The following is a 21636-nucleotide window of genomic DNA, read 5'->3' as shown; positions in this document are numbered from 1 at the left end:
TCCTGCTCTAACGTGTACGATAAGTATACCCGTCTCCTTCTCGCTGTGACATAGATACCGATAGGTACAGTTGCGAAACAGCGCGGATTATATAGCAGGTGGAATGCAAACTGGTTTATGCTTTCACATAGAATACATAAGCGATATAATGAGATCGTTTCTCGTATACGAGCTCATTAATTAGCATGCACTCTTTCACCCACAGATTATCTGTGATATTAGCGCATTTCAAACTTTTACATTCTTAATTCAAATATTTACTGTTTCATTTTTAATTATACCAAAGAGTTTATAATGTTTTTTTTATTCTGCAATACTATATATTGAATTACTAATACACGTTTATGATACTTAATTCTAATTAAACTCTTTGTTTAATAATAATCGCAACGCAACTATGATTCAATATATGTATTGTTTTCTTATTACCTTAGTGTATTGATACATTTTAGGTTCGGTTTAGGTTGTAAATTTCCAGCGAATTACACTTAGTTTCGGATCGTTGGCCATTCAATTACTTATTAAAAATATGTCACTCCTTTTTGAGACTATTCTTAAATTATAATCCGTTTAGCAAAATATAATAGCAATAGTTAAGTACTACTATTATACAGTATACAGACAGACTTTTAATTAGGCGACATACATACAAAAAGTAATTAAAAAACTATGAAGTACTCTGTAATTTTTTGTTTCTTTTTTTTTTAATAAAACAGGGGGAAAGCATGCATACATGCATCAGAAGTAAAGAGATACGTCCGCCTATAGACGCATAATACCTGAGGGCTCGCAAGTGCGTCACCGGCGTATAGGAATTGGTCCGGTTTAAGTCGTATTGGAACGATGCAGTATGCCAAATTCCACCCGTAATACACCGATGCTCGATGATGACCCCTAGCTGCTATTAGTGATTAGTCCAAACAACTCCTATAAAACCATATGTCTTACTTAATGTCGTATAACCCTTTGATGGGGCAGAGGGTGTCCACAGTGAGTCTCCGCGTTTGGTCTTGAGTCTCCCCTTTCCTTCGCTCCAGGTCTTTCCGGCTCTCCCTCATCTGCAACTGTATGACGCCAGGTTTGATTGGGACGGCAATGTTTCGGCTTTACTTAATTCCAATCAAGTGTCTTCTTGAAGATACGATTGGAATCTCTTAAGAGACCTACCCACTTTCATTTGCTTTACAATTTATTTTAAATTAAATAATATGTATTTTTATAACACGTGTCGACTTTTCAGTAATTGTGGTAGGAATCTAATATTCACATTTGCTTCACATTAATGGAATAATTAATGGCTCAACTCAATCATTAGCGTGATCATTAGTTGGTTGCCAAATCGTTGACCCAGAACACATGTTTTAAATGCAGGACTCTTTCGTCACTGGCGAAGCCATTAATCACTCAATTACACGTACATTTAGCGAATTTTATACATCATTAATCAATGAAGCAGCTAAAATAAATATCTTTAGGCTATTCTTAAAAAGCCAGCGACACACTTGCGAGCCTTCTAAAGAATTAAGATCTCATATGTTATATGATATATCTCATAATTTAGGGAAATCAATCGTTTAATCTATCGCAATATATTTTGTCCAAATATTTATTTGTTTATTCTGTTATTTTTAAATGCGTATTTATTATGTGATTTAATATAGACATTATCCCCCTACAACACGGTACCCCTATAACGCGATTTTCGTCCTTCATATAACGCGGAGATTTATCAAGTTATATTTCCGAAGTGTGAAATTTATAATGATTTTTCAGGTTATAGTTTTGCGTACCTTTGCTCCTTCAATTGTGTTTAAATTAAATAGTTATTGAGTTGTTAAAAAATGCCGTTTTTAAGAATACTCATACGACGCGATTTCCTCAAAGTCTGTATACAATATACAGTGTTTAAGTTAGTTATTTTTTTTTAATAACAAATTTAAACTGTATAATTACTAGTTAACGAAACTTCCATTAGTGCCATTAATCGGAACCCTTTCACGGATCAGGCGATTTCCAAATTTCTCTATACAGAGGTCTGCTACGCATAAGTTATTTCACATACATTACTATGTTGCTTTACTAAGAAACTTCAAATAGTATATTTTAGATGCCGTGTGGTCAAAGCGAAGCGAATATATCGATTATTCTTATCGCCACCGGTGCTCGGGAACTCGCAAATGTGAAACGTGAACAATTTTACAATAGGCTTTTTGACAGCATGAAAAATAAAGTATTACTGATATATTTGTAAAAAAAAACATGGCTTTGTTATCCATAGTTAAGAAAATTTCGTAATTATAAATGCTTACGTCAGTCACGTGTGACCACAGCATTTGTCTAATCGAAGATTCCGTTCCTGCTTGTAAAAGATGTCTTCGTCTGCACTCCTTCCGTCTTGGAGTTTAACTTCTTTGGAGACTGTTTCTATCGAAAAAAAAATAAACGTATTATTTAAGAATTATAAATATTGCTTGAGTTGTGCATGTTTGTTGACAACTGACTTGTTTACATGGAACGTCACATCACGTCAACGTGATGCGACGCCATCTTGCGAGAATTTTGGCGGGATCTTGAAATAAATGTCAATTGTTTAATTTGATTTTTTAAAGCTTAAAATAACATTGAGACTATGTTCTTTCTTCTTTTAGTCTCTCCATTACCATCTTTTGAAGAGTGTCGTCTTGTGCCAGATTCAGAAACTCTTCCGCAGTTGTAATGCACGTTGCAAAGCCATGATTGCTTCCTTTTTTCAACACGCCGTTTGCAAGGAAATGAAGGAGGTGTTAGCGGTGATGTTGCAACACGTGGCCCAGGTACGCAAGTTTCTGTTGTTTAATGTTCTGCATAAGTATAATCTGAAATGGTTATTGAATTAAATAAAAAAGAGTGTGTGTACACGCTCTAGAATACTTATTTGGCGTATGGAAAAAAATAACTAAAATTCAGTAGTGATTAGCGATAAATATTAAAATTAATCAAAAAGATTTTATTTAAGTAAATTATTAGTAAATACTATCACCGTCGTATATGAATTTGATTTAAAACACTTTTTTACAACAACACTTTTTTAACAATTACATTTATTTATTCAGACTGTTTTATTGTACTGTTACGAAACACGTATTCTAAATATAAAAATACTAGAATATACAACTTGAACATAGTTATCGATTCCCGTGCCACCTGGAACTAATTTTACGATGTCGCATTTAGGTGTTGGTGTGAGCGCGTAAAAATTTACTCTCATCATTTTATTATTCATATTTTATTTTCTCATATTTTTCTCCATCGCGCCAAAAGATGTATAACTTCAAAAATCACGAATAGCGTATTGGCGCATGCGTGCATTTGACGTACCTATTGGTTATCTATAGGATATTCGCAAGTCGCGAACTCCGCCCTCTAATCGGGATTAAATATTTGGTTATAGCTGCATGTTATAAGGGGATATTGAGAGCTCAATAGGTACTATTGCTTCTTGTAAATTCGTGAATGTTTTATCCGTGTCGCGAAGCTCTTGAGTAGTAGTCTATGACAAACTTACTCGTTCCCTCCAAATAATGAATCATAAACACACTTTCATAATACATTTTTTATATATAACATAAAATTTAACTTGTACCTCAAGCATTCTTTCGTCTCTTTCTACCACATTCTGTTATGAGTGATAAAAAGAGACAGTTGATGGAATAAGATTTTAGAGTTGTGCGAAACTTCTCTTGAAGAATTATGTTTTATTTAAAAGTAATTTATCCAAGCTGGCAATAAAATATCACTATTATTGTAAATACTCTCTATACATAGACATATTTAGTACCCATAGACAATTAATTTACATTTTTACTCGTATCTCACTGCTGTACAAACATCAGCACAGAATATTTTTAAGCCAGACGCATCTGGTATCAATAACTTCAACAAGAACAACTTAAAATCGTATTTTCTTATCTGTTCCATAGTACAAGAAGCTACTTAGTAAGTTTAATGAAGGGTTATGTTTTCTGACTATAATACCCGTTTGTCAAAATTCAAAACAAGCACGGTTGTACGGCTGACAGATGCTGATAAAAATTCATCAGCATCTCCTTGATCGCTGGAAGTCTTCTACGAATCGCCTCCGAACGTATTTCCCTGGGAAATACGACCTTCAATTGTCTAAATAAAGAGTATTCTACCGAAATTGGCGGCAATGCCACAAAAATGCGAGTCCATGGTCGGAGATGCCTGCCATTTTTAGGCGTTATTGTTTGCCCATACTAAACTAACAATAGTTCAATTAACTAACTACTATATCAACCTCACTCTTTTATCATACTTCTGTATCTGTTACATGATCATTCGTCACTCTAATAGGCGAGTAGATGATTAGCCTCCTGTGCCTGACACACGCCAACTTTTCCGGCCAAGACATGCCGGTTTCCTCACAATGTTTACCTTCACTGTTCGAGCGAATGTAAATGCGCACATAAACAAAGCCGATTGGTGCACTGTCGGGGATCGATCCTACGACCTCTGTAATGAGAGTTGCACAGACACTAGAAACATATCGAACAGACAAAACTCAGGAGGCTCATCATGTCAGAAGGCTCGTGAATGCGTTTCGCTTTAATATAAATTCTTAATCATGCACGATCAGGCAATGCATTTCATGATATTATTATTTATTGTATGGTTAGGTTAGTATATTAATATTTTATTTAAATATTATACGGGAAAGTGTTTACGGGTTATTAGTCTAAAACTTGCTAACCATTAAATTTTGGCCACGGTGGCGTTAATGCGTAAGTACCAAATTATTAATTGAATAACTCTCAGTTAAACGTAATTCTTACAGATTTAAATCGAGTTCGTGTATTGTATTTGGCGTTAATTCGGCTGTATCACGATCACGCACAAGCCCCGCGGTTCTCTTGAGTTATTTAATAGTATTTTTTGTGCCGTGACGCTCCGCCACCCTTGGGCCTCGCGCAAAAAACCCTCTTATTCAGAATGTTGTTTTGGTGAAGGGTAGGGGGGTACAGATCGCTATCACACGCACCCAGTGCACGCACTATCAAACTGGCCACTTAATACTAGCCAAGAAAAAAATATTTAACAATTGACAAAGCATTTGACAGTCCTAATCTAAGCCTAAGTTATTTCATCGTCCCACAGAGTAATTAGGTTATCATGGAACAGGTGGTTAACGATGTTTAATAGAAATTAAAAATAAAAATGTTTTTATTTCAATTTCACTTTTGAATTTGGAACTCTGTAGATAGATTCTGAAGAGAGAAATCTTACCATAAACAAAAAATAAAATGAACGTAAAAGATGGGTTATAAATATTTTAATGTAATATTCTACTTTTAAATTTTGGGATTCCTATATTTCACATAAAGCTTTGGGAATAGAAAATTTGTAATTCTAAAATTTGATATAAATCTGTGGTACGAGACAAATTTTACCAAAGACAATAAAATTAAAATTAAAATAAATAGATGGGTTCATAGCTTATGAATGTTATAATTTCATATTCTACATTTTAAAATTTGGAATATCTAAACTGATATAAATCTATGGTAAGAGAGAAATCTTACCAAAGACAATACCAATGTAAAATTCAATGGATTAATAACTTTGTACAAACGCAATAATTATTTTCGTACACCGCGGGCCGCATTGGTTAATTTTGTTTACGTGTTCGTTGCACGAGAAATAGGGGAGTCTCATTAAGGTAAAAAGCCAAGAACAAACGTTAAAATAATGGCGAATTACACGAAGGGGACCGGACCTATGTTTGAAAGTTATTTCTGCTTTATGAAAAACGAAATAAATATATTATTTATACAAACATGTGTAAATTATATAAACCTATTCCGAATTCGATACTAGGTAACTAATTATTATCTTTTTATATCTAACACCTATTGAGAAATGTATGTAGGTATATAGCGATCTTAAGAATGGCGAAAGAAAGTTGAGACTTATGACTAATATAAATTTCTGCTTATCTATAGTAAGTACATTAAATTTCATAAGTCCTAATCCAAAACTAAAAATTCCAATTTGATTCCAATTCGGATGCATATAATTTTTAATTAGTCATAATCTCCCCTTCGTCCAATGATTCATTACATAACAAGAAGTCACAGCTAACGCATTGTTAGCGAAGTGAATCATTTTGTACTATATTTATGCATAGACTATTATAGACTTTAGTTGCATGAAGCCGGCAGAGGGCGCGGGTTGCGCGGGGCGGCGGGCTATCAGCATTTCGGCGCGTCCGCGGGTCCTCCCCTCCGCCCCGCGACGAATTTGCCCTGCACCTCACAACCCGCGACAACAGCGCCGTGAAATACAGAGATAACGTAAATAAGGATTATAATTGTTAAGGTTATGAGAGATAATGAAATCATTGTTAAATACGATTATGTATTTATTAACACTTCATAAACTGTACCATAAAAGCATTATCAAAATGTACAAATGATAACCTATGTTATAATTTAAGTAATGTCATTAGATATAAAAATTGGATGTAAATATCGTAAGTAACTCGTTAAGATTTCAAACTTCTGACAAGAAATAAACAAAATCATGTTTATTTTATCAGCTATGTTTTTAGCAATCACCTATATGTATATGGGTAATTAAAATTTCCGGGAACATATACAAAAAGTTCCAGTCTCTGTGGAACACATAATCTGTGCCCCACAACCCGCGACGCTCCCCTCCTTGCGCGTCGTGCTAACCTTGAAAATAGTTTTTACCGACACGAGGGTATTCACCCCGAACCCAAATTCCGGAGTCCGCTGCACACTGACGGTTTTCTTGCGATGCAACTGACGTTCTTATAAGATATTGCGTCGCTTACCATAAAACCACCAGTGTGTGGCAACAATTACGCGATCAGGCAAAGGATATTTGATTGTTGTTTTTTTTCGACGAGTCGTGTGTTTAGTGCTTTGTATGCACAAGAAACAACGCCGAAACTTGCTTTGATTTTTTATTAAAAACTGAAGATTTTTCTTATCTATTTTAACTTGAAAGTGATTTATAAGAACGAACTTTAATATTTAAATATATGTAGAAATTCATATGATTACACAATTTTGTTATTCTCCATATAATTATTGGTTTGAATTAACCAAAGTTTTATAAAGCCTATATTCTAATAGCAATGCATATAACCTCTTACACAAGGTACAATCTTATTTGAGCGCGAAAACTTCAATGTCAAACTTCGTAAATAATAATGGCGTGGAATGTTTTGAAAATTCAGTTTGATCTTATAGAAATTGCTGAATTTCTTATTTCGTCATACATCACGAAATCTTGTTAATCATAATATGTATAATGTAATCAGATAATAAAAATTACTATAAATATGAATCTTTAAAAAGAAAGTATGATGCTACGCAGTACGTGTAATAGCAAACTTTCTTGGCAATCAGCGTAAATAATAAATATAAGAATGTAGAAATAAATTTATAATAATTATCTTTCATTTGAGTCTTAAATTGGCTTTGGTACCAATTTTATTGCGATATATAGCTTCAATATTTCCATAACTCCACGATCTGACTAGTTTCATTTAATAAAATAATAATAAAACTTTTGGAATTGTAAGTATTCAGAATTATGTTTAAATATAATATGTACATACATATAGCAAAGGCAGCCGGGGAACGACAAAAAAGAAAGAAAAGACACCTCTCGCCGCCTACGCACCGTGGTCACGGCCAGAAGTTACTAATTACAATTTCAAAATCGTCGTTCGAAAAAATAAAAATCATTTAAACTATTTTTTCTCTTTTCAGGGGTCTGTTATTAATTTTGCACTGTCTTTAATTTTGACAATTAACAAAGCCACAAAGAATGTTTTCTGTAGTAGGTATACTCGATTAAATTAAAATATTTGATACCATATTAAATCCTACGCCATTTTACTGTAAGTAAGTATTTGTATGAAAAATAATGAGTCTTAAGTATCTTTGTGTTTGGCTATGCAGTTTCTTTTCAGCGTCTAGAAGTGTTGCTATCCAAAAACATATAATTTCTCCATAAAACAGCTAACGTAATAGGTTCTTAAAATCACAAGTTAAACGTTAGCTACAGTGGGTTAGATAAAGCGAACCATCAGCTCTTAGATAAGGAACTGTTTACAATGCTATGTCAACGGCCTGTTGGCAGGAAAATCCTTGAATGCAGTTCGTAACCTTCATGTTATAGACCTCGTACGCTATTGTATTTGAATAATAATATACCTAATTATAAGATGAATCTGTCCTGAAGTTTTAACATGCAAATAATTGAATACTACCTAGTCTTCCGCGGTTAAAGGATAGGTTAGAAGTTAATAAGTTTTTATAGGAAAATATTTAGGTAACAGTTTACTAACTTATAAATCTCAATATATATACATTGTTTGAGTACAACTAATGCACAACTTAATGCAACATCTTTTTTTTTTAAAGCCTCACAATCAGGAGCATGTGAAAGCCTCGTCTCGACGTTGTTCTATTTATGTAACGGTTAAATATTTTTCTTGATATTTGCGAAGATGAAGAGATCACCAAAACGGATGCCTGTTTTGAGGCTAAAGAATTGTTCTATAACATTGGTATCGAAATTTTTTTATGACTGCTATAATCGTAGTGCCCCTCTCGAAGGCTTATTGATTAATCAAATCAAATTCTTTAAAAAATTATATCATATATAAAAGATATATCTATTAAATTAGCTCTTTGGCGCACCAAAAGTCGGAATCAAAACTTAAGGGCCAAAGAATAAATAACTAAAGTGTTTCTTAGTTAATTATTCTGAGCAAATTGTGGTAAACAAAGTTGAGCGTTCGTGTTAAAAATTCTGATAAGCCAGTTCGCAGCACCAGACTTTATTATCTCACGAAATAATCCACGGGTCAATGGGCGAGAAATTTGGTTTTCGCAATATACAACGTTTTTAATTACCCCACAAAACCCCTCATTTTATTGCGGTACCTCTTTAAACTTTGACCTTACAAACCTCCTACCTGTATAATGATTTGCAATATTTCTTTTTATAATTTATACAATACCTCCGACTGTGACCACCGAACTTTAGGAAAAGGGAGAATTCATCGTTAATTAAAATCATGGTAACGGTAACATGCAAAAACTTTTTGTTCCATTTACAAAGTTTTTTTTTTCACCTAAGTTTTTTTCATAGAAAATATCTATGGTCTATAGGACTACAGACACGAGTTATGTTATCAAATCTGTAGACTTGAAGATGTGACTCTTAACAATTGAATCTAGGCGATTGAAAACGCTGGCCTGTGGCGGAGATTCCAATCCTTGATTGCCACGCCCTTAATGTGAGATGTAAATTTAGAATATTGCTTTTTTATTAACGTTGATAAGTGTGTATGAGAATTATTTTTTATTCGTTTTCGTCTTTAATGGAACGTTTGATTGAATTGTCTATGATATCCAAAAACGCCTGCTGCACGTATGAAGCAGATATAATATGATCTGTTTTATACATGAAATTATTTTCATATATAGAATAGAATTTTATGCCTTGAAACCTTTATCTACGGTTAGAATTTTCCCGCGAAATTAGTTTTTGATATATTTTTTGTCACTTGGAATGCACAAGTCACCTCGGCACCTGTGTTGAGTGTCTCCGGCGACCCCCGCTAACCTGTTAATGCAATATTTAATCACTATCGTTAGGATGTAACTCTTGTAAAATTAATAATCAAAATAATTTAAAGTGCGTATGTAATTTTAATTTGCATTTTTAAATATTTATAATATAGTTTAGGTGTTGTTGTGTTTAAAGCCACAAATAACATTAAATTATATACAACTAGCTATGATATATTCGTTTCTAACTCTAATTTTAAAGATACACATATAAAACTTATACACACAAGTAGTACATACACAGTATAGCCTTTAGTTAAGAACCAAGGTATTCTTAAAGCGATCTTTATGATAAAGCTAGAATAATGCACTCATTATACTAGCGTTATACGTTTACACTTCATACGTACGTTTTTTGCTATTACTACTTATTCCTTCTACGCCTTTTATTTGAGAATTAACGTTTATAACTGTACAAAACTAACAAGAGTAAATAGATTTTAATTAACTAACTTAATAAGTACTTATATATTCGAAGTTACAACCGTGTTCCTTGGAGTCGAATAAACTTTATTGGGAAACTGGAATAAAGGTTTATATAAAAAATGTATACAGTGATAGGTTGCTATAACGTTTGGATTGTAACAAAAACTACGCTGAACCCCTCTCATTTGGATTTTTTACCCCTAAAAATATGTGAGGGCAGGTAGAATCTTGCAAACTTTGTTGACTTAAATTTAATTTTTTATTGTGACATACTTTTGATTTTTATGAGATTGTGTTTATTATTTTAACCGTCATCTGCTCGTAAGAGTTTGCTGGAATATAGTTGAGTTTTTCACCGGTATCGTAAGAAACTCAAGGAAGTATATTTTAAAAATAAACTTTTTTGTTTTAGACTCGTAATAACTACAGCTAAAAATATAAGGTTAATAAAAGATTAAATATTAAACAGTAGCTGTAATCATTAATGATCATAACGAATTATACGCACTGCCAAAAAATTTGAGGAATATTTCAAAATTTACACCTAGATGGCGCTTTCGACAATATTAATATTTTTTCAAAAATAGCGTTTTGGCTATGGCTAACTGCTAGAAATTAATTTACATAGCAAGTACCATAATAGTTAAAGTAATTTAATTATCTTTTTCGACAATTAAGTCATATGTCAATGTCATGTATGACAACTAGCAATAATGAAATGTGACTTTGACATTGAGTTTCATCGAGCCCAGTTTTTAAATATCGGAACGTAATGTATGTTTTGCAATTATAATTATTTAAAAAATTGATAAGACAGTTCTTTTAATAATCTAAGGTCTTAAACGATTCAAGAACAAGTTTCTTACTTCAAGTGATCACGTGTGCTTTTAAAAATGGAATACTCAAACAAGGTTAAAATATTAAAATTATTATCGCTTTAATATAAACTTTATAAATAAAAATATATATAAAGTTCTTCTATATTACAGGACTTCCCGGTATTAAAAAATACGAGACTGTTGGATGCTGCATATGGAAAAGAGGTAGACAAAGTGCCGGTATGGGTAATGCGCCAGGCTGGAAGATATTTACCCGAATTTCAAGAAGTACGAGCAAAACACGATTTTTTTACTGTTTGCCGTACTCCAGAATTAGCCTGTGAAGTAACCTTGCAGCCACTACGGCGATATGATCATTTAGATGCATCAATAATATTTAGTGACATACTAGTTATCCCACAGGCTTTGGGAATGACGGTTGAAATGCATCCTGGTCAGGTACCTCAATTATTGCATAATGATTTTTAATTTATGCACAGTCATGTCACATAATATATTCAATTTAAAATTATAGGGACCTGTTTTTCCAAGTCCACTCGCTAGCCCATCTGAAATTGATGGGCTTCAGGAAGATGGTGCAGTGTCTCGGCTGGCTTATGTGGGAAAGGCAATTACTTTAACCAGACACAAAATTGATGGAAAGGTCCCTTTAATTGGATTTACTGGTGCTCCTGTAAGTTACTTTATTGTTCACAATATTAATTATTTTATAATTACATCTGTATAAATTCTTTGTTTTAGTGAAATAATTATTATAACCTTGTTTGTACAGGATATAGCAAATTTAATTATTACTGAAAATTCTCAGCATCTATTTATATTGCTTAGTGTTAAGGTTTATACTATGTTACAAAGTTTAAAGTACTCTATATCTCAGTATGATGTAAATAGGCAACAGGACATACATATTACAAACAATTATAACTACTTTGACAATTTTCTTTGTTCTGTCTCTACAAATGTCGTTACGAGCTTGGTAATGTTATAACAACAAATATAGAGCATAATACTTAATAAATAACTCATAATTACAGTTCACACTTATGGGTTACATGATTGAAGGTGGTGGAAGCAAAACAATGTCAAAGACAAAAGAATGGCTGGAGAAATATCCTAAAGATGTTCACAGGCTCCTTGCTTTACTCACAAGGGTTATCATAGACTACCTGGTTATGCAGGTAATAATTTCTCTAATTTTTATTAAAAAAAAAATATTTTATACACTTAATTAATGGTGGAAGATTTGCTTTGATTGGTTAAATAGGTGTAGATAAAATTTACCTGCATACTTAATATTTAATAAGTTACATTGACTAATAAAATGAAATTTGGCAAATAAATCATATATATATATATATATATATAATAAATCATTTCATTAAAATAAGTTTATTCTTATAAAAAAATACAGTAACAGTAACAAAACAAAAACATTGCCATTATGTTTTTGCTTTGTTTTATTACAATTCATCTTTCTTCGCATTTATTTTGAATTCAAATCATCATATTCTCTGATATTCAACAGGTGATTATGTAAATTTATTTTGTTGGAATACTGAATAAAGAAATATACTTCAAATAAAATATATAAATAAGATCGAGAAAAAATTTAACAACACCTCAATTGTTAATGAATCTTTTGTTTCATTATAGTTAAACTGATTTTAATAATAAAAACCAAGATTTTTTTAACTATTAGTATTGTAATGGGATCCCTATTTGTTGTATATAAACACACTAATTAAAATAATTAATTCTCAAAATACAACATTTTTTTTGTAGGATATAATATAATTTATATTAAGATAATATCTTAATTATCTATCTTTATAAATTAATGCCTAGGTTGAGAGTGGAGCCCAACTTTTACAAGTGTTTGAATCGAGTGCTGATCACCTGACCAGGGAACAATTCGCTGATGTGTCTGCGCCTTATTTGAAGGATATTAGAGAAGGTGTACAGAAAAAATTACAAGATAAAAACTTGGATCAAGTTCCTATGGTATTTTTTATTATTTTCTTAGATATAGCAGTTTTAGCTTGGTGGTCCCCGTTGTACACAAATGTATTTTCTATATGCTTTTTAACATTGGCTCAAACCGTAAAGGAAAACTTTGTGAGGAAACTGAGATGACTTAGACCCAAAAGTCGAAGACGTGTGTCAGCCACAGAAGCCTGCTTAAGTTGCCTTTAAATAAAAAATTATCATGAAACAATGATATTTGAGATCGAGACCAAGGGTTCTAGCGCCACTGGGTTAATTCTTAGTCTTAGGCCCTATAAGTCTCAATATGTGTATTGTCTTATCTTCCCTGTATTAGAAATTTTACCTTTCATTTTTTTTAATGTTTTCTGTAATATAAATATTACGTTTATCTATTCTGTAATTGAGAATTTACATTTATTTTTTCTCTAATAGACATTTTACATTTATCTTTTCTCCAATAGAGATTTTAAATTTATCTCTTTGAGAATTTACATCTTCTCTTTATTAGAAGTTTTACCTTATGCTTCATATATTATAACTTTTACGTTTATCTTCTCGGTATTGGAAATTATACAATTATCTTTTCTATACTTATAAAAATACATTTATAAAATTAAAATAAATTTAGTTTAATAGTTTAGAAAATATTAAAAAGATTTATGAGTGACTGAGAATAGATATTATATATTATTAAAATAACTCGTGCTATTTCTTTACGACTTTAGATCCTTTAAGAAAAAAGCATACAAATTATTTAAAGGCCGGCATTCTCTGGTAATGTGTCCACAGCGGTATCACTTAGCATCGCCCGTTTGTTTAAAAATAATTAGCTTAAAACAACATAAATTTTAAATAAAACTAATGTATAAAGAGAAAAGATCTATGTAACGAATAGTCTAGAATAGTAGAACTATTTAACTATTGCAATTTCCCCGTACTAGACTGTCTAAAGTTAGTAATTCTTTTTTGGGAAAAGGGATACACTTCTTTAATAAAATCCCAGGGGCTCTTTTATCTCTGCCTTTTATTAAATTTAAGAAATGTATTAAAGAAAAGCTGTGTAAAAAGGCTTACTATAAAGTTATTGATTATCTAGTTGATAAAAGGGCCTGGGACTAGTGCTGAGCAGGCTACTTCTAATTAATTTGTGATATTTGTTTTAAATATTGTAGAATTGTTTGATGATTTGCTTTTTTTTTAAAAGAGTACTGAGAGTTTTTTACGCCGGCTTTTTCTCTCGGCCAACACCCTCTGTCTTCTTTGCCGATGAGTAGGGATGCCAACAGGTTCGAATTTAATGACGTGGAATAAGTGACACCATGATGATCCTATGTTCCAAAATAAACGTTTTTTTTTTTTATTAAATAAAAGAGGCAATTTTTTTTTTCACAGACGGTTTTCGCTAAAGGCGGAGGTCACTCCTTGGACATTCAAGCCAAGATGGGATACGAAACAATTGGCCTAGATTGGACGGTGGATCCAATTGAAGCGAGGAAAATTGTCGGTGAAGATATCACATTGCAAGGGAATCTCGACCCACAAGATCTTTATAAAACTCCTGTGAGTATTTATTAAACGTAACATAAATTAGGGAATGCAATGGGCAGCCATTAGCGCCATACCTCACCGAGATGCAATGGCGAAGTGGAAAATACTGTATTATTATTATTACCAGTGTTGATAAAGGATGAAACGAAAAGAGAAAAAAATGTGGGTACATCCGTTTGTATGAATCCGAAGCCAAAGCGGTGTTTTTCTCAAACTCTTAAGAAGATACACTGAAAACAAATTATTATCTGAGGTTGATGTATTATTGAGTTTATCCGACCTTATTTTTTCTTGACTCCGGCTTTATTTTTTCTTGCCCCCAACCTTATTCTTACCTCCGACTTTATTTATTCTTACCTCCGACTTTATTTATTCTTACCTCCGACTTTATTTATTCTTACCTCCGACTTTATTTATTCTTGCCTCCGGCTTTATTTATTCTTACCTCCGGCTTTATTTATTCTTGCCCCCAACCTTATTCTTGCCTCCGACCTTATTTATTCTTTCCTCGTCACCGGCCACGTCGCCACGGCATCTCGGTAAGGTATAGGCCCTTACGCTGAGAAGCGATCTCTCCAGGCTAGTCAGAAAAATAACTAAAAAATATGGAGTACCCTCCAATGGAGTAAATAACCTTATTTACACATATTTCAGGAGGAAATCAGGAGTTTGACGAGAGATATGGTTCAAAAGTTCGGTAAAAGGCGGTACATTGCCAACTTAGGTCACGGCATCACTCCTCAAACGCCGTTGGTGAGCATGACAGCGTTCACTGAAGGTGTCCATGAAGCAATATAGTCTATATATGTTACTTAAGTTATCACATTTATATGGGTGAACATAAATTTTGTATACATTTTATTTCAATAAAATTGATTTGTTATATGTTTTTTCTTTGACCAAACTGTACTCGTCAAAGCAGTGTTGGCAGTTTATCCCTGAGGTCATAGGTTTGAGTCCCGGCTGTGCACGGTTTGCGTTGAATGTCCGTATTTAACATTCACTAGAACGGTGAAGGAAAACATTTATTTATAAAAAAAACAGTCCTGCCTTCTCAGGTGACCCTTAATTGACACGAGTGAACAATATGCTTTACAGACGAAACACAAAAATAACATGAAATTACAAAATAAAAAATACAAGAAATTTACTTACTGTAGGAACTAACAAATAATATTACTTTTGCCAGCTCACTCAAAGGACAATGAAAAAGGTCCGCTATCTTGTGTATTTTATTAAATAAATTAGTGACCCGCCCCGGCTTCGCACGGGTGCCATGCTGATACTAAATACACTACAGAAAATCTGTGAACGTTGTATATAAAAATATGGGTTATCCATAAGAGATAGACGTATACCATCACGGAATTTTCTGTAGACCTTTTCAATGTGTACAATACTTAGTGCATTATTTTGATAAAACTCGTAGGGTTCAGCCTGTGTTTGCAATGTAAGCTCACACGTTCACAGATTTTCTGTAGTGTATTTAGTATCGGCATTGCACCCGTGCGAAGCCGGGGCGGGTCGCTAGTTTTATATAAAGCATATCTTTATTAACAATTTAAAACAAACTCGACCCAGACTCAAAATGTTGTAGCACCGCTGATTTATTTAAATGTTCATTACATATTTTTAAACGACTTCAAAAGCCAGGTTGACCTTGATATCGTTGGAATAATTTCCCCGTACTATCAAAGTTAGTATTTCTTGTCTATGTATTTTGTGTCTAATAAAGTGATTTCTTTCTTTCTTTTTTGGCAAAAGGGATACTCTTCTTTAAGTAAGAGTTTCACTATCTATAGTTATCGTGATAACTAGATAGATAGTGAAACTCAGCCTCTGCCTCTAGGCAGAATACAAACTCGACGTGCGTCATTTCAAAACTGAGCGTTTAAGGAGCGTTTTTGGTTCCAAGATTCCTAGAAACCAGCATACCAATTCATAAAAGCTCGGCAACGCACTTGCGAGTCCTCTAGCAATGTGAGTGTCTATGGGCGGCTGATTTGCTTAAAATTAGCCGAATATTATATTTTAAAAAAGCTAGAATTCTCTTGTCGAAAGTAATATTATGGTTATAAATTTTAATAACATAAACCTCAAATTGGCAACTATAATTATGTGGTAAAGGAAACACAGATTTCGTTTTAGAATTTATTAATAAATTTCTTTACATAGTATATGTTGTTTTTGAGTTTTGACTTGTCGCTGGCATATCTTCATCGTGGCATCCCACTGATTTCTTAATATACTGAAAAACAATACAAAACAAAAATAGATAATTGTGTAACATCAAAATAATGAAGCATGAAGAAGACATTTTAGCTGCCATCATTAATTTAAGACTGTCTTAAAAATCTCAGGAATTCCGGCTTCTATTCGGCTGTATCATTTTTTACAACGACGATTTAATACAATCAATTTTTTCTTATTAGTTTGGCTAAATAAAGCCATGGTCAGATTTAGAAACAGCTACATATACGTAGATCGGAACCCTCATGAAGACAGACAATCAATGGTGCAGAAGGAAGTTAGAATGCTGTTTATTCTAATTTAGCAATGATTTTAAATTAAACGCTTAATTTTATGTTTAGCAAATATCTTCCCCTTACAGTTCAAAAGTATTGCATATAAAAACTATTTTATCCATATAAACTTGGTTCAAATACAATTTATTTAAACCACACACTTTACAGGCAAGAATGATAAGATGAGAATTCATAATGCCGATGTGTAAAGTTAGCTAACGCTAAACATAGATGGCGCAATTTCAATGAAATTATTCACAACAAATAGTGCTTTATCAGGCTCTGAAATGCACTTAATTTTATATCTTTCCTTAACCTTATCAGGGGTTTGAGACAAAATCACTTTTGCGACTAGCGGACCTATTACATTAGTTTACGATGGTCACGTGACAATTTTCATACATTTGCCTGATGTTAGTGGGTCACAATGGTCGCAAAGTTTTTTAGAGCCAAGTCTCTCATACAGTCAAGTCATCCAGGCAGGTTAAAACTGATTAAACCACCTGTCAACGAAGTTTTCTGATGGAAAGTTCGAATAATGTTCAACAAGCAAAGTTACGGCTTTTGATATTTTTGAATGAAAGCAGTGCTTTATTAACACACGAAATTCCTCCTATTTATTGTTTAAACAAACTAAAGTTCCTTCACCCAAAATACTCTATTTTGTACACTATAGACAATTTTATACACAAGTCTTTAAGGTTAGGGTTCACTGAGAAAAAACATAAATTTGCTAAAAGCGCCATCTATGTGTCAATCTACGAACTTTTTAGACCACCTAATAGCACTAGCTAACTTGATACAGCGCCATCTGTTTTTCATTTTAAACTCTTCATTAATTAGCAATTCATGGAACATTACCTGAGGATTAACTTGTATCTGTTCATCCATTTCTTGAATGTACTGATGAAGTTTGGTGCAGGCCGCCATTTGTTGTTCCAAAACACACAACGTCTCAGGCGAAGCATATTTCTCGGGACTATCCAGGAACACGACCATTCCATCTTTCTGATTGATCATAGCGTATATTTCACCTTCTTCAATCTAAAAAAAACGGTATCTCAAAATCCGCAAATCCGGTAATCTGTATAATGCGGTAGACTCGGCCCACGTAATATGAAATCCGTTGTAGCAGTATTATCGTAAAACCGTTTTTTTTAAATATAGCTTTATGAAGTCTCCGTGTTATATATGATATGAAAATCGCTTTAGTTAGGCGGTACAAGTTAAACGTAAGCAGATTTACTAAAAATTTATCTTTATATTTGAATGACCCTGTCTTGGAATAGCGACCTATACTGGCCAATAGATGGCGCTTTAAGCAATAATTGTTTGGAATTGCATTGCATACTGAAGTTTTGGAAAGCTATTTTAATTTTAATCAGGTACAAATCAGTTGAAGTTTCATAAATTTTATTAAATAGTTTTAGAGATGTCTAGAAAATACGTACTATAACAACATACCATATTCAATATATAAGTTTCAGCCTGAGCCGGTCCAGATAACTGAACCCGAGAAGCGACATCACTCAGTGAGAGAGTCAAAAATGTCTTTGTGAGCCTTTGTATGTTCTTTTTGTACATTGAATTTATGACCTGAAAAAGAAAAAAAATATTTATTGACATTTCAATACATTTATAGGAAAAACAATTATCATAATGCATAAAAATTATAAAGAATGCAATGGGCGACCTTATCGCTTACAAACTATCTCTTCCAGGCAAACCCAGTAAGGAAAAAACTAAAAAAATAAGTATTATGGGTACTTTACCCATCATCTTACCAGCAAGAAGTGCATAACCAAATATTTTAACAAAAAAAAAATGTAGCATTTATATATTATTCCCAATATTTTTTATTTTATGTATATAGTATTTATATATATATAGTAATTGTTAAAACGGTCTTTTGTCCCTAAATCAAATTGGAATTTCAGACAATTTAAATTCTTACAGTTTCTTGAAATTTGAAAATAAGAAAATTCTCCGATATTTTCAAAACAAATTTACAATTTTAAAATCAAAAAAATTATGGTTTTATTAGGTATTTACTCTGCTATTTCTACAGTCGGTGGCACATATCATAAAATTAAAGATCATAAATTTAAATCTCAGCAACAAAATAACTAGTATGTTTAGTCTCTTAAATTTTTTTATTGAAATCAACATCCCTTAAAACAAAACACTAGTTTCACTAAAAAAAACCTACTAATGTGTGTGTATGTAAAACAAAACTCACCTGATTAACAAGTCCCATATTCTTATCTCTTACAAAGGTCTCTCTATGTTTCACCGCTGCATGTTGTGATGAAGCCAAGTCGTGATAGGCAACTGATAATGGTTTTAAGAAACGACACGCCACAGGCGACGTATATTTTGGCATTAGTAATATCTGAAAAAAATAATATTTGCATTAAATAATGGTAACATAAATATATAAACATTTTATAATAAATTATCAACATCAAATCAAACTTTATCATAAAGACCTGAAATATTATATTCTATGGCTGTCCATTTTTATAGAATAGAATGAGTATTCATATCCATAGACAATACATACCTTTCCATGCAAAATAAGTGAAATTAAAATGTACTTCTTGTAGGCTTCCAGCATTATGTGCGAGACCACTGTGGCTGGAACAGTCACAACTACCTCAAAGAAGTATAACGCTCTTTCAAAATTCTTTAAAGCCGAATATATCATTCCTCCATAATAATAATATAGAAGAAAGTGTTTTGAGTCATTATTTCCACCAAGCTGTAAAAAAAATAATAATCAATTGTCCTATCATATAGAATTTTTGTAAGACACTGAAGATCATCTACTTACCTGTTAAAGAAAAAAAATCAATCACAAAATAGATACAAAATATCAGGCCAAAGTTGTAGCAACACAGTTTTTTTTAATGTGTCAATTTAAAATATACTTACTTATCCAAAATAGTCCTCTCACTAGTGCCTCACACATTATTGCAATTTACTGGATAAAAATTAATCAAATGTCATCTTAGATAAGGCTTACATCTATATTAAAGTTAATAATTATATACATATTATAGAAATACCTCTGATCCGATTCCTGTAACATCTGTTTCTAAAAACTCAAGAGCTGGTTTCATACACTTTGACAGCAGACATAGTTGGCATAAATCTGCATGTATGGATGTCAGTTGTGAATCAAATAATTGTATTTTTCTAATTGCTTTCTTCAATATCTCTATTCCGCGGATGGGTTGCTTCAATTCCACTAAATGATCAGTCAGCAAATGACATAACTCTGCAACTAAATATTTTTAATAAAACTAAATATCTTGAGGCATAGTTATACATTCTAATCAAGCTACATTCAAAAAAATTTTGTCAAAACTTACATTGATATGATTAAATAATTTTGTTAAATAAGTTTATGAATAAGACTAAAAAGTTAGAATGTAAAATTTTTGAGGATTAAGCAGCAAACAAACTAGTACACCAAAAATATTTCTTTAGAATTCATTGTTCAGTTCATTCTAGCCAGTAAAGATTATTGGCACACTTAATAAGCAACTTTATTCTAGTCCAATTGGAAACTAAAACTTCTTCAATCTCATCACCGAGTATTGATCTTATTAAATATAAAACCTTGATATTGATTGAGATGATCTTAAAAAAAGGCACTACTAAACTGTAAGTGTACCTTTCAAGATTTATTTTTACTCACCAATAAGTAATACATATCTGCTCTAGCATATCTATCTGAAATACTTAAAGTTAAGATTGAAATAATAATGTACCCTGTCATACATACTTACATAATTCTGGGCAGAACCTGACTTGTTCACCATTACAGTTATTAATGAAATCACAAATCTGTTGATACATTGTTGATCTATCCACATCATTTGAACCCTGGAATACAGGAGACATAAGTGTAAAACATCTTAAAGTGATATTGTTTGAATTAACCATCTTATACAAATTAGCAGTATTTAAAAACTGAAATGCAATTATTGTTACAGCAAATATAGCATAGTAGTAAAAAATTTACCTGATGTAATGAAAACTTTGCTACTAAAACAGCCAGGACTCCTAGAGAATGTTGTTGAATGTCAAGGGTTTCAAGAACTATGTTTAGATGAGCACCATTCCTCTGAAGTACTTCATCTGATTTTGATATTATATCACAAAGTTCACGAAAATTTCCTGATAAAATAACATTTCATTACACAAGTAGACAATTAAAAAATATAGTAAAACCATACAAAAATTCAAATACCTGAAGCCGAAATGGTCCGTACATTGTTCACAAATTGTTCCAACGGCGAAGCCATTCTTTTACTAGTTTATAATTTATACAAAACGCAGTAAACTGTTAAGTGAAATATGCAATTAAATTCGTCCTATACCTCAATTTAACGCTCAATAATTCATTTTAAACTATTCACAAATCACACTCACAATTTTTACCTCTACAGTGAACAGTCTACTATATCTGTGATTTTTTCTTATTTTAACTTTTGACGTGAATTTTCATGTTTCAACTTACAAGCTATGGCAATATACTTTATGATTATGGCAGTTGTCAGTGTTGCAGGTCATATGTCACTTAAGTTAAGTGTCAATGATGATAACAAATCAACATTGACACTTAACTTC

General features: G+C 32.3%; 2 protein-coding genes across 2 annotated transcripts; one reads left to right on the top strand and one right to left on the bottom strand.

Annotated features, from left to right (window-relative positions):
- The first annotated feature begins 10849 nt into the window (after positions 1–10849).
- On the top strand, positions 10850–15356 carry LOC110997981 (uroporphyrinogen decarboxylase). The gene is made up of 7 exons (XM_022266386.2): positions 10850–11011; positions 11090–11377; positions 11454–11612; positions 11974–12117; positions 12785–12940; positions 14318–14485; positions 15128–15356. The coding sequence occupies exons 1-7, from the start codon at positions 10994–10996 to the stop codon at positions 15269–15271; spliced, it is 1077 nt and encodes a 358-aa protein (XP_022122078.2). The 5' UTR covers positions 10850–10993; the 3' UTR covers positions 15272–15356.
- Positions 15357–16610: 1254 nt separating this feature from the next.
- On the bottom strand, positions 16611–21504 carry LOC110997986 (COP9 signalosome complex subunit 3). Its single transcript, XM_022266392.2, has 9 exons — positions 21257–21504; positions 21029–21183; positions 20793–20889; positions 20067–20284; positions 19562–19759; positions 19238–19390; positions 18463–18594; positions 17860–18042; positions 16611–16721 (listed from the first exon to the last, which is right to left on the bottom strand). Exons 1-9 carry the CDS (start codon positions 21309–21311, stop codon positions 16641–16643), a joined length of 1272 nt encoding a protein of 423 aa, XP_022122084.1. The 5' UTR covers positions 21312–21504; the 3' UTR covers positions 16611–16640.
- Positions 21505–21636: the final 132 nt, after the last annotated feature.

The sequence above is a fragment of the Pieris rapae genome, chromosome 22, assembly GCF_905147795.1.
Source record: "Pieris rapae chromosome 22, ilPieRapa1.1, whole genome shotgun sequence".
Taxonomy (NCBI): domain Eukaryota; kingdom Metazoa; phylum Arthropoda; class Insecta; order Lepidoptera; family Pieridae; genus Pieris; species Pieris rapae.
Note: the sequence above shows the minus strand (reverse complement) of the source record. Positions and strands in the feature narration are given on the sequence as shown.